Genomic DNA, 14854 nt, shown 5'->3' with positions numbered 1-14854 from the left:
TGACCCTACCTAAAATAGTACTCCCCAGCACTCACTAGTCCCTACCTGCTTTATTTTCATTCATAAAACTTACTACTGCCTGACATGATATTATAAGTTTATTTGCTTATTTGTTAATTATCTGCCACCTCTCCTGGAGTATAAACTTCTCGGGGACAGAGACTTTGCCTGTTTTATTCACTTTTGTATCCCAAGTGCCTGGCATATAATAGGTATCCAAGAATTATTTGTTGAATAGTGACTATTCAGCAAGTTAATAATGACTAAATGAATGAAATGGAAACAAACACAAATTTACATGCATATATGTACACACAGACACATAGACACACAAAACACAAATAGAGATAAACTAATGCCATCAGGGTCTAAATGCCCTAGAAAAACATTAAATAACAAAGGAGTTCAGAGAAGAGAGTAATGCTAAGGATTAAAAGTCACTACCTTGATGGTAGGCATTCAAAAATACTTGCTCAATGAATAAATGAATGAATTGAAGAACTGAAAACATAGCAGGAGTCCATTAATGGTGATTACTTAAATAAATTATGGTAGATCCATAGGAGGGCAGTATAAAATAAGGTCTCTAAAATCAGATTGCCTAGAATAAAATTCTGTCTCTGACGCTTACTATCTTTGTGGTCTTGGGAAATGTACTCAATCTCTTAGTGTCTCAGTTTCCTCATCTCCAAAATAGGGATTATAAAAGCACCCACCCCTTAGGACTGGCAGAAGTATTAATGAGGCAATCATATTAAATGCTTAGTACAATTCTTGACATGCAGCAAATACTTAAATAATGTTAACTATTATTATTACAATGGAATACTATGCAACCGTTAAAAGCATGAGGCTGGTATACATATATGGGAAGATGTTAAAGAAAAAACGATACCCCAAAACAAATATGTACTATATAATCTCACTTACATGTTTAAAAACAACAACCTATGTATGTGTATGTGTGTATAGGTTAAAATATATGAAAGAAATCAAACCAGACTTCTGTCAATAGTTGCCTATAATAAAGATGATACGGATGGCTGTGAAGGGGACTTTAACTTTCTGGTCCATAAATTTCTGCATTGTTTGAATTGCATGATTGAATTACTTACAATGGGTACCAATCTATTTGGAGTTTTTGTATACAAAACTTTAAAAATGGGGTGGAAATGTCCTTCTTTTCCTGCCTGCTGAGCCTGCCTTCCGAGATGGTCCAGCTCTCCGAGGCATGATTTTAAGGATGTTTGGAAAGGTCTCCGGTAGGACTTTTTTTTTTTTTTAATTCAAACAGAAAGTCACAAAAATTATAATCATCCTCATCAGTTCACTCAGTCCCGTGTAATTAATTTTTTTCATCTTGATCTTTTGTGAGCACTTTTATGAATTCATCAGTTTTCCATTAGAGTTCTGAAAATGCTTATTCATTCAGTTCAGCAGTATCTGGTAGGACTTTTTATCAAAGTCCATTGATCTTCTAAATTCAACCCCTATGTTGATAAGCAAATATTTAAGTCCCTTTCTATAATTTGCATTTTTCCCCAAGTGTAAAATCAGGTCGTGAGAGTAAAGAACAGGCTTTTTCAATCTATACTCCCTGTCTCCCTCTACCCAAGATTCTGAATCACTCTCTTAGAAGGTATGCCCCTTTGTTTCTCTTCCTAAAATATAACCTAGAAACTTAAATCAGTCCTAAGTCTCATTTTCACCTCAGTGTCACAAATGCCTGATCAATGAGAGCAGCAGAACATCTTCTCTAAGTAGCAGCTCTGCATTGACCATCTCTTTTCCTGCTGATAATGAATAACCTTCCCCTGTTCTGAGAACTTGAGTCTTTTTTTAGGACTCTTCAAAAAGTCACTACCTTAGAGAACCTAAGAGCTCCTTTGAGGGCAGGAGCCATGCTGAGTCTCCAGCACCCTGGACAGTGCCTGGCACAGGTTATGCTCAATGAACTGCTGAAAGGAGTGACTCAGCTGGGTCTTTCACAAAACACACTTTCCTATTGATATTATATATCACTATTATTACTATATATAATAATGTTGTCATTTCTATAATTATTGTTAAAAGACATTTTTTTCTTTCTCAAGGTTTTCTTGCCTTTTATTTCCTGCTGCATTTAAATTTTTTTCCTTCTACTTTACTCGTTAAACATGCATTAATTGTACTCTTTCTCTCCCTCAGGAAATAGATTAGGCACTGGAGATGAAGAAGTGTGTAAGATATTGCCATTGCTTTCAGATAAGTTACCTTCCTATGAATAAGATACTTTTTCGCCTTCAATTATTTCCTGATTCAATACCAACTGACCATTTGAACTGAAAAACCTTTTCCCATAAACAACAAAGAACATCATATTCTCCCTTTCCCAGTTCTCCCCTCACAGTTATCACTCTCGTGTAATCTTTTTTTTAATCATGATTGCCTTCAGCCAAATTAGCATATAACAATTAAGTTTCTCTTTCATTGTTAATAAATGAGAGAATATTAATGTTTCAATGATAACAAGAACTTTCTCCCCACATCTTATGACTTTTATATAAGCTTATGTCTATCCATGACACATTTAATAAAATAATAGCATAATGCTGACAAAAGAAAGCAAATTAAACTGTCTAATTAAAATCCTACATCAGAAGTCACCTTCTGTAATTTAATATTACAGTGTTATGTCGCTATGCAAGATATTTATTATACTCTACTAGACCATGGATTCTAATGTACTAAAATATTTTAAAAACACTGAAACAACTTAAACCTATTGGCTTATAGAGCATTGATAATGTGGCTGAAAGAATGGGGGAGGAGTGGCACTGGGAGACAAGAACCTTGAATTTCACTTTCTGTACTGGCACCATCTAAATGACTATGGATAACTCCCTCTCCCTCATCCCATTCACACACTTGTTCATCAAGCCCTACCAATCTTTGAGTCTCTCTTCATTTTGTTTCCTCTTCTCTCTCCCACTGCTATTGCTTTATTTCAAGCCCTCTACCTGGACTGGTGCAGTAGCATACTAACCGATCCTCCCTGCCTGCAGTCCCTCCTCATTCAAATCCATCTTACACAAACCCAATAAAGCCATATATCTATAACATAAATCTCATTATGTTCCTCTTAAAAAGAAAAAAAAAAAAGCCACCAAAAACTTCTTACCATCCAGGGCATCCTTATCAGTCTGGTACCAACTTGCCTTATGTCTAGCCAAGGAGCTCACCACAGACATTATTCTATAGCTACACTGAATCTTCTCTTCTATTTCTAATAATCCTATTCTTGTTCATGCCTCATTACCTTTTCACAAGCAGATCTCTCGACTTGGAATGCCCCTTCTCTTTCATACCACCGGGAAAAACCATTTTTTCTTTTACACTCAAATATGATTCTTTCTGAAGTCTCCCTGTCTTTCTCAGATACAATTAGGAATCATTTTCTCTCTGTTCAACAGCACTTTGTATACATGTTTTTTTTGGGTTTTTTAAAATTTTAGCCTTTAATCACTCTCCTTGATGGTAATTGCTAGGTACTTAGCATAGAGTACATTTCAAAAAAATGCTTATTAAATGAATAAATGGATGAACGACAACTTTGGAAAGTCTCAATTTTTTAATCTATCGATTTGGAGAATTATTATAATTTAAAATATCCTATCTGGCTCTAATATTTTTTGTCTATAGTAATTAGACACATTAATTCAAAGCAGATGTGGGGGACTTCCCTGGTGGCGCAGTGGTTAAGAATCCACCTGCCAATGCAGAGGACACGGGTTCAAGCCCTGGTCCGGGAAGATCCCACATGCCATGGAACAACTAAATCTGTGCACCACAACTACTGAGCCCACGTACCACAACTACTGAAGCCCACGCTCCTAGAGCCCATGCTCCGCAACAAGAGAAGCCATGGCAATGAGAAGCCCGTGCACCGCACGGAAGAGTAGCCCGGGACCACCACAGCTAGAGAAAGCCAGCGCACGGTAACAAAGACCCAATGCAGCCAAAAATAAAATAAATAAATAAATAAAATTTTAAAAATAAGTAAATAAATAAAAAGCTATAAAGCAGATGTGGCATTACTCCCTTTTTACAATGAACTGACCTGCCTCTCAATGTCACAAGAATATTGCACAGTGTAGTAGAAAAGTAACTACATGTAAAAATACCTGGAAGTTTTTTTGTGAATTCTACGAGAATCTGTACATGACTGGTAGCCATTTCAGTTAAAATGAGAAAATTTTCTTCTGCACTGAATTCTTCTTTTAACTAAATTTTAAGAAGAAAGCAAACAATAAGTAGATAGAAGGAGAAATCAATATAATATTGTTACACTATAGAACCATATTTAGATAATAAATTTTAAGACCCAGCTCAAATTTTTCAGATCCTTCGAGAACAATTACTATTATCAAGCTAGGTATGAGACTTCTTACTCTTTGTTTAATGCTGCAAAAAGTTTAAATGTACAACTTAAATTCTAAGCCCTCATCATTTTAAATAACATATTCATATATGAATTTGACCCCCAAGGTAGTAAAAGCTCCAGAAAATATTAACTTTAAACCCATGTATCTTCAGATACTGTACATACAATTTTATTTGTTATTTCCTGAGGCATCCTCTGCTTGCTGTATGAATCCATAATATAATGAAGAAGATTCTGTTGATCTGGGGTGAGTTCAGTTTTCTCCTACACTGGCAAAAAAATGAAAGGTGTCAGGGAAGCTAGTTATAAGGCATGTTTCCCATGTGTACCCTCATCTGGAGTAAACCACTAGCAGAAATTGTTGAAAAAAGCCCTAAATATGGCAGAAACTGTGCATGCACTCTGTTATAAGGTGTAATTGCTTTCTCTAGTTCCTTGGGCAAGCCACATCACATTTCACTAAATTTGTCCCAAGTGGGTAATTTTCCTATCTATAAAACAGGGATAACAAAATAGTCCTTTCATGTATTTCTTGTGAATAAATAATAATCAGGATATGAAGCCTATCAGGCCTACTACCATAGCAGAGTTGAGTAGTTCTCACAGAGACCATGTGGCCAAGGCCTAAAATATCTGGCCCTTTACAGAACTGTTGCCAACCCCCAAAGTAGTGAGTCATCAATCTGGACAATCCAGACCACAAACACCTCTTTCCCCCTGATTAGCATCTTTTGATGAGTGTGAATAATAGTGTCGACTTGTTGCTTCCTTTACCAAAGTGTTATTGGTGAAGCACTATGACAAAGTAATACAGCTGACCCTTGAACAACACAAGGTTTGAACTGCATGGGTCTACTTATACACAGATTTCTTTTACTAAACATGTTCTACTGCACTACAGAATCTGTGGTTGGTTGAATTCACAGGGGCAGAACTGAGGTTACGGGAGGGCCAGACTGTGAAATTATATGTGGATTTTCGACTGCCCGAGGGTGGACATCCCTAACTACCCCCCCAAGTTGTTCAAAGGTCAACTGTACTTTTTACATAAAATTATTTTTTATGAAATGAACACAAAATAACGTATTTGCAAAACTAAACATGGATGAAATTTTCTTTGTCAGTAGTATAATAAATATTGAGAAGGGTGTGACTTAATCAATCATGGATTATAGGTTTTTCAACTAATGGCAAATTAAAATTCCTCCAAATGTTCTGTGAATTATCACAACATGTTTGGCTAAGCATCCAAGATGCTGTTCCTCTATTTTGTCCTGAGTCACTCAAAGAATTTCTTGAGTAATTTGTGACCTCAGGGAGAAGGGCCTTTCTCTATTTACCCACAGATGTGTATTCACCCTGTTTTACCCCTCGATAAGGACTAATCCACAGACCCCTGTTGAGTCCACATCCTTTCCAGTCTCAGCCTCCCTTCTCACTGACAGGGAAAGAAATGTCATCGACACTTGTTTTAAAGCCCAAACCATTCCCACCGGTTACCTCTGGGAAGCAGGAGGAGAATGGGATCAGGGAGATGGAGAACTTTCACTGATTTTACTTCATCCATGTTTACGTAACTGCTATCCTTTGAATTTTTACATGGAAGCATGTATTACTCTCTTGACTAAAAAGCTTTTGATGCACACTTGAAATGAAATTCTGCTTGTGGCTGTGGCCCTGGTGTGAAAGCTCCCCGCCCAAGTCACAACATCCTAGAAGCTCAGTGGCCACCGGCTATGGTGGACGCGCTGGCCCGTCATTACCCTGCATGACTTAGTTGTCGAGGTCACTTGTCGCAAGTCACGTCCTTCACTGTCTTCGTTAATGGTCTGATCTGCGTGCTGCTTCACGTTTTTCCTCAGTCTTTTAGATTTGCACTGAATGTCAGTTAACAAGCCTGAAAACATAAACAGAGAGTCTTGGCCATCCAAGGAAAGTCCTGTTGGGTTTGTGGTCCCAAGGCAGCTGAGGTGTGGTCCGCTCAAAAGGTCTCCTTTGCCATTTAGCACAGAGCTAATTCTAGCCCTACTGACACTTTAAGACTTGGTCTTGAAAAATAAATGTATCTCCTGAGAGCCTCAGTTTCTTCCTTGGTAAAATGAGAATAATATTTAACCCACAGAGTTATCTGTAGATTAAATATCATTAGGTCATTTTTTTAAATGAGCTTTCTGCAAAGAATCTGTAACACCAGAGCATTGTACAAATGTAAGGTATTCAATAAAAAAGGTGAATGACACTCACCCTCTTGCTGGCCTAGGGGGCCTTGAAAGCTAGTGTTTCAAAACATAGGATTAATATTGTTTTCCATCGATGTTTACATAACTGTACTGTAAGAAGTAGATCCAATTTCACATTAAACACAAAAGTAAATGTGTTGAGTAAAATGATGTCAACATCCTTTAGGGAAAAATTTTAAAGTCCTGTTAATTTTCAGAACTGTATAAATTATTAAGAATATAGATACAGATGAAAATATCTCCAGGGGACTTTGAAATTTTCTTTTGAATAATCGTACAATATCACCATAAATTTATACTTAAACAGAACTAGTAAAATAATGAAGAACAATCTCCCATGTTCCTATTTAACTTCCTTATTCTCTCAATGTTAATGAAACGAAGTTCCAAGAGTTTCTTTGTCCAGGGTATTTATTTTATAGGATCATACAAAAGCTCTTATATCTGTTACTAGATAAGTTTGTGTTTTCGTAAATAACATTATAGACTCTTGTAGGTGGAGTCATGAAAAATGTCCTCAGGACTTTGCTGGAACAGGTTCATATTTAAGTGATGAGGAACATGAACCACCCAGGATCGAAGTAAGTCTTTCCACTGCAAGATTGGATTCCAGCCACAGCCCCTACTGCAGTCTCTTGTTTCATATACGCTAAGAAGAGATTGTGATCAGGCACTATAAAATTTTCATCCATCCAGAGCTGGATTATTTACACTGACCTATTTTTACCCCCCTCCTGCACGCGTTATTTCTCTGGGTCCATCCCAGTTGCCTGCAGTTGGGGAACAATAGAACTGGAGTCACCTTCCAAAGGCTTTTATTTCATGTGGCATTCCCTCTCTGAATGTTATCATCCCCTTGGTGACGTTTGTTTGTCTATTTGTGTTTTGAGCAGGAATAGGACATATCTCAGAATCTGAGTGGTCTGTAGAATTTGCAGAATGAAAAATTAATATGTTATGTACGAGCATGCATTCCAAATTTTGATGAAGATTATGGTTTCTCACAAAGCCAGCAGTTAACACAGTGTCTCTTTATCTGATTGAAGGACCGAATTATATTAAAACTCGGAGTAATTTCCTGTGTAAACCTATACAAATTGGTTCAAAGCTGCACTAAGAGAAAAAGGAGTCTTAATAAAATGACTAGGTTTAAAACTCTATTTAGACAATTCAGAGGCAGTTACACCTTATAGAACATTCTTAATTTTTCCCACAACTGTGAATTTTTATGCTGATTAAACAATAAATAAGAAGGATATTAAATCATATTTGGAGGAAACATTTAGACTGTCATTCTTTGTAGCTTATTAAAACATGTTACTTTGACTGTATGTTAATGCCATTTCACTTCACATATAGTTCATGGCAACAATGGACACCAAAACACAGCTGTTTCTTTCAGGTGCATAAGATGCTCTTTAGCTGACAGTTTCGACAATTTCAGTGGTTCATTACCCTTTTCAAGAACTTAGACGGCTTAGTAAGTCTCTTCTTTAATATGTGACGTACAATTCTAATCATGTGAGTTACCTGACATCTGCCTCCTTAAGAGATTTTTAGTGGAAGTTAATTGCTTGTTGCGAATACCTGTATACATACATTCAGCCAACATTCCCATCTCTTTGCATTTCCTTAGTCGACACTCTTGGCACTTCCTTCGCATGTACATGTCCATCACACAGTTGCCCCCGTTTTTACACTTGTACACGGCATTTTTGGTAATGCTTCTCCTGAAGAAACCTGGGGAAGAAACAGAAAGAAGTAAGAGGCTCCAAACAACACACTTGGATTGAGAGATGCCACAGCATTTTTCTCATGAACCCCCGTGGGGCACCCAGACCATCCTTGACCATATCGATGACAAATGTACTTTTGGCTGTGCTGCACGGTCCAGATGGCTGCTGTTGTTAATGATTTATTTCTCAAAAATAAAGACACATTTGAATTATAGCCTCTCTTTGGAAAAATCTTGGTTTGTTTTAAAAGATAGATTACTTTCATTAGTGTATCTTTACTGGGAGACCATTATGCACTAATGAGCTCTAGGTGCTGGTGGTACAGGGGTGAATAAGTTATCACTGCCCTCTTACAGTTTACAGGTTGGTTGAGAACAAAGAGAGGCAAACAACCGAACTAGTGAAATTCCGTGTTCCTGGGCTGTGCTGAGGCAGAGAGGCTGACTGAATGATCAGTTCTGGATACAGAGGTCAGACTCGGAAGTGAGCATTGAGGTTTCAATTCAGTACTTAATATACGCAGCTTGGTATAATAATAAACATGCCAACCTTGCTTTAAAATAAACATCTCCCCGGAGAGCATACAGCTACAGCTACAGCCGCTACAGTTCAGCTGCCTGGAGGTGGGGAGGGGACTGACTGGCCTCCTTTCTGCTTCTCCTCTTCCTCCTCCACCCATAGACCTGGATGGCCATGGTTCCTGACACTTCTGGAGTCGAGGTGGAGTGGTGAATAAGGATTGGGCTGGGGGAGGCAGGGGAAGAAGTGACAGGAAAGAGCTTACTTGCCTGGTGTTGTTAGAAGCTGGTTTGTATCTAGCAAGTTTTGGAAACTGACTCTCCTTTGGTTTGGGTTCTTTGGAGAACTCCTCCCATCACTGGGATACTTTCCTCTGCAGTTCCTTGTTGAGGGCAAATATGTCTCTCTTCTAGCCCATGGCTTGCATCTCATTCTTCAGCAACTTGGAATTCGGCAATTCACCTGCATCCTCTTTCTTCTGAGGTCCCTCCACTCCATGGACTCAACCCCATGCCAGTTTTCTCTGCTCCAACAAACTCAGAGAAAATTGCTCCCACCTACCTATGAGCAGCCAGCTACCCACCCTCTTGCCCTTTCAACTTCTCAGGTGAAAGTCAGAGGCCAATCTTCAGTGTCCCTCAGCTGCAGGGAATACATGTCAATCTCCTTGAGTGATCCTGTTGAAGACCCTTCCATCGGGCCTGGGGCAGCAGGGCCTCCTTAGTGTACAGATTTTATCTGGAGAAGGGGGACACCTTTTTCTAGTCCTCACAAAAGTCCCATACTTTCCAGCGGTGGCCCCCAGGGGCAGACAGCCACACCCCACCCCTTTGCAATGGGAATGTGGGATTCCTAGCACACTAATCACACGTTCCAAAAGCTTTCAAGATCACTCTAACTTCCAACTCCTGCTCACTTCATACCCTCAAAGTAAGCGAGGGATTTAACTAGTTCTTAACTACCCACTGCAAGATGGGCTCACTTTGGAATGTAGCATCTATTGTCTTCACGCCTTTGCCAAAATTGAGACAGCAGTGTCCTTCCTATTTTAACAGCCTGTTGGAATAATAGCTGACATTTACTAAGCACCCACTCTCTGTTGTTCTAACCACTTCACCTGCATTTAGTTATTTAATCTCCATATCAATTTTATGATGAAGATAATATTATGTGTCCCCATGTTACAGATGAAAAAAACGGTACAGAGAGGTTAAATATTTTGGCCATGATAACATGATTAATAATTGGACTAAAAAGATTTAAATCCAGGCAGTCATGCACCAAAGCCCACGCTCTTAACCACTATGTTATAATTGCCCCCCTTGCATCACAAGAGTAGAATAACTTAATCTTAAATACCTACTATCTGAAAGCTGCATCAGAGAATGCAAGGGAGATACCAAGATGAAGAAAACATTCCTTGTCCCTCAGAGCTTCCAACTTAGGGGGAAGACAAAGAAGTAAAATCACAACACAATAAAAATGCAGAGTGACAGGATAGCTAATTAAGTAATAAATTATTGATGAAAAAGTGATCATTTCATGGCCACACTAAATGCTTGTGAAGGATGTGCCACATTAAAGGGAGACGGCAATTCCATCATAGACTTGGAGATTTGCACATTTGTTATGACAATTTTCCAAGCAGAAGGCGATAAAAATTGTCCTAGTAAAATAAGTATAATATGACAATTTCCCATCAGCTAAAAGTCTAGTGTCTCGAGGAAAAGGTATTATATGGGCTGGGAATGGCCCTGATTAATTCCAAGTAGGGGGAATCACAGAAGACCTCATGAAGGAAGTAGAATTTGAGCTGGACCTCAGAGAATAAGTAGGATTTTGAAACATGAACTTTGAGGGAGGAAGGACAGTCTGGGAAATGAGCAAATGCACGGAGTTATGGAAATTCCAAGGAAGGGTAGATAATCCATCTTGATGGGAGGGTAGAGTGTGGGGAGAATTAGTGGGAGCTGGATGAGGGCATGTAGTGGGACAGAATATGGTTAAATGCCGTTGAATTCCAAGCAAAGAAGTTGAATCTTTATATCAACTAGAGAGAGAGAGAAGACTTTAAAGGGTTTTGGCAGGGGAGGGTCTAACCTAACCTGTGTGTTGGGAAGACTCCTTGGGGCAAGGTCAAGGAAGGTGGGACAGGGAGATCGGAGACTGGAGGCAAGAGGCTGTTATGGCCAGAGGGTGACTGATGCCTGACCTATATGGGGCGGGGAGTGGGGGGGGGCAGGAAACAGAGGAACATTCAGGACTTGATAACTAACTCAATATGAAAACAAGCTGAAGAAAAAGTTAGAGATGTGAAGGTTAAAAAAGTCATAGACTTGCTTTTGAATTTGTGAGCCGGTATAACTTTCAGTAGGAATGGTATTACCATTTTCCTAAATGTCAAATCCAACCACATAGAGCCTAAAAAAAGACTGTGCTTCAGATCAGTGTTGATATTGGGAGTGCAAACACCACATCGTGTAATTCAAAAGAAACTACAGACAAAAAAAGAAAGAAAGAAAAGAAAAGAAAAAAGGAACTTTTTCCTGATACCAAATGATTGATCTCAATGACCACTTTAGCTTACTTGAGTCAATCTTCCCACTAATTTTCAGCCCCTCCCAGGCACAATTCCCTCTAAAACCATGATAGATATTGATAGCTCAATAATGAACTGAAATAAAATTCCTTATTCCAGGATGAGTCAAAGGAACAGTGCTAGGACAATTCTGCAGGTTGTTTTTGCTCTGGTATTAACTGAGAAAGGAATCATTATCATCTCAATAGCTGAATTAATTAGCTTTCACTCTGAGGTGGCAACACAATGTTATCATCCTATCATTTAAATAAGGCTACACATACTGTATTTATACTTATGCAAATCAATCCGTACACATATCTCTGCCTCTAGTGCATATTCAACAATGCCCATATCAGAAAAGTCATATGAAAATGAATGGAAAGGAAATTCACTGAGGAACAGAGGCTCCCTGGTAAACGAAGATGAATAGACAGGGCTGGCATTGCCCTCAGGGGAGTGTGTAGCGCTAGGGGGCTTCCTGGGGTGGCAGGCGAATAAGCTATAGGATGGTAAAATGGATCCCTCAGTTACGCAAAATATTGGACATCCTGCTTTTCTGCTTCTTTATACAGATAGAACCCATACCATACCCTCCTCCCAACTCATACATACATACGTGCCCACACAGACACACATGCACATACTGGACTCCAGGGACTGACAGTAGGCCACACATTACTTTGAAATCAATAAAATGTTGGTTGATGTTTCAACCTCTAAGGGTCTCCTGACTTTTTAAACAGCAACAAACACATAGGACTGGGGAATTAGTTATCTTAACATCCAATATGGCCTAAAGAAAGTCAGCTTTTAGTTCTGCCTCAGCAGACCATAGAATAAAAAGGACTCCACCACCCACTTGTACAGGACTTATTTTGTAGCAGGCACTTTTAAACACTTTGCATATGGCGTTTCACTTAACACTAATAACACTCTTATGAGGTAGACCTAGTCTTATCTCTCTCTTATAGGTAAGGAGACTGAGTTACACAGAAATTAAGTAATTTGCTCAAGGTCCTACAGATGGTAAATGGTAGAGCTCAGATTTGAACGCTGATAGGCTCAGTTCCATACTCTATGCTCTTAACCTCTATATTATGCTGTCCTTCTAGTTAGGAGATTACATTCCTAAAAATTGTCTTTTGACATTAAACTCCCCAAATCCCATTTTGCATGTGAAGTGCTCCACAGTTTCATCCCTATCTCCAAAGCTTCTTCAGAAACATCCTGTTCTCCCTCCCCACTCCAGATGTCTGCTCCACCTCTGTCTCGCTGGTAGAAAACTGCAAAGTAGCACAAACTAGACAGAACAGCTGCCCATACTGAACCAGGTAAGCTTTGGTCTCCATCACACAGTTTCTTGGGCTTTAGGATCTCAATTCCTCTCTTTGAGTTGTTCGCTGAAATTTTTAAAACTCAGTAATAGACTCCTGATCGCCCGGCAGGAGCTGTTTTAGGTCGTTGTTTTTGAAAAAGCAAAAAACTCTCAAACTTTTGAGATGCAGTTGATAAAAATTATTCTTGACTATTTAGCTCTTGTTAATGTTGCTTTTAAGGTTTTTTCCCCCTTTATCTGTTAGGGAGCCACAAAAAAATGTCTACCTGATTTTCCAACACTTACTTTTATCACTATAATTTCTAATTTTTTTTCTTAAATAAGCTTAAAAAGAACTGACTTTGAATTATTTTTGGAAGTTGCCTAATGTCACTCCAAAGTAGGCAAATCAACAAACAACTTAGTAGTCAAAGGGCATTCATCAAACCTCTATACTCCCTCTAGGAAAAAAAAAAATACTGTGAAATAAAAGTTCATTAAAATAACATAGTCTGGGCTTCCCTGGTGGCGCAGTGGTTGAGAGTCCGCCTGCCGATGCAGGGGACACGGGTTCGTGTCCCGGTCCGGGAAGATTCCACATGCCGCAGAGCGGCTGCGCCCGTGAGCCATGGCCGCTGAGCCTGCGCGTCCAGAGCCTGTTGCTCTGCAACGGGAGAGGCCACAACAGTGAGAGGCCCACGTACTGCAAAACAAACAAACAAACAAAAGAGTCCTGCAGATTTGAGTACCAGTTCTACTGCATTCTTTCATAGCTGTGAGATCTGGGCGAATTTCTGAGTGTTGGTATTTTTATTTGGAAAAAGGAGATGATAATACTATCTCAAGGAGCCACTATAAGGATAAATGAAATAAAGAGTCTCCAGTGGAAACTGTCCAGCCCATAACTGAGAATCATTATTTTCCCCAGTTTGTCTGAGTCCATAAATGTGTATTTTTCAACAATTTTAGGAATTTTAATGTAAAGGATGATTTATCAAGTGATTCATGTGTGATTTATACTTGGTCCTATTGTTTTGGGGTTTGGGGTTGCTGTTTTGTTGTCTTTTGCTTTTCTATCCCATCCCAAGAGGGTAGCCATCTTTTTATGTTCACTTGCTAAGACAAAACCTGAAGTTGTTTACCTCTAGATAAACATAACTCTCGGATAGGGCTTTTGTTTTCAACCCCTCATTGAAAGGGTTACACTGCATCGTATCAAAGATGATGGAGGCGGAGGTCAATGCTTTTAGAGTTGGGGGAGCAGAGGCAGCTTAGCTGGAAAGAGGTTTGGGGAACTTCACCAGAGCCTGAGAATGGGATGAGTCTCACAGGTTCTCTGAGTATTGGACCAGCACCCATAAACAGCCTCTAGAGAGGTGACAAATCTCTAATGGGATAGCTCTGAGATGAGGACAGGAAGATACTAATAACATGACCTTGGAAACCCTGAGATAAAATACCCATGTCAAAAGGTGACTGAGTTGTCCACTCTCAAGGGATCAATTCAAAGGTGAACGAGGAGCATACCAACCAGTACCAAAATATTCCCCCCTGTGTAAGACCCCCGAGATTTGTGCATGTTTCTGGGGAAAAGAGCATCCCCAAATATATCCCCAGTGGAATTTCTCATCAGCCAGGGGGATTATGAGCCTGGGAAAGATTAAATTTGATTACAGAAATAGAGAAATATGATATGTTTTACACTTAGTCCTACCTGTTTCAGTAACAAGGTGTTTCTGAAATGCTACACATAAAGTACATCTAAAATACGGAGGTGGCTATCAAAGGAAAAACGTAGAAATGAACTAAATGAAAATGAAAATACAACTCATCAAAATTTGGGGGATATAGCAAAAGCAGTACTCAGAGGAAAAATTCATAGCATTAACCGAATACATTAGAAAAGAAATACATAAAATCCAATAATCTAAACTTCCACCGTAGGAAACTAGAAAAGAGAGCAAATTAAATCCAAAGTAAGCTGAAGAGGAGAAGTAATAAAAGTTAGAGCAGGATCAGTGAAATTGAAAATAGGAATAC

General features: G+C 39.0%; 1 protein-coding gene across 3 annotated transcripts in view; it reads right to left on the bottom strand.

Moving 5' to 3' along the window:
• NR1H4 (nuclear receptor subfamily 1 group H member 4) overlaps positions 1-14854 on the bottom strand; it is a 48989-nt gene that overhangs the window by 11054 nt on the left and 23081 nt on the right. For 2 of the 3 annotated variants that reach the window (XM_022599924.2, XM_022599921.3), the window contains exons 3-6: positions 8251-8403; positions 6187-6320; positions 4589-4687; positions 4164-4263 (exon numbers count right to left, since the gene is read on the bottom strand). In XM_022599924.2, coding sequence (XP_022455632.1) covers positions 4164-4263; positions 4589-4687; positions 6187-6320; positions 8251-8403 — 486 coding nt within the window. The remainder of the gene's footprint in view (positions 1-4163; positions 4264-4588; positions 4688-6186; positions 6321-8250; positions 8404-14854) is intronic. The other variant, XM_022599922.2, reaches the window with a different exon arrangement.

Source organism: Delphinapterus leucas, chromosome 11 (genome assembly GCF_059928025.1).
Source record: "Delphinapterus leucas isolate spDelLeu-1000000601 "Yukka" chromosome 11, BTC_Dleu_Yukka2, whole genome shotgun sequence".
NCBI classification, from domain to species: Eukaryota; Metazoa; Chordata; class Mammalia; order Artiodactyla; family Monodontidae; genus Delphinapterus; species Delphinapterus leucas.
The sequence above is the reverse complement of the archived record's forward strand: the minus strand, read 5'-3'. Positions and strand labels throughout refer to the sequence as shown.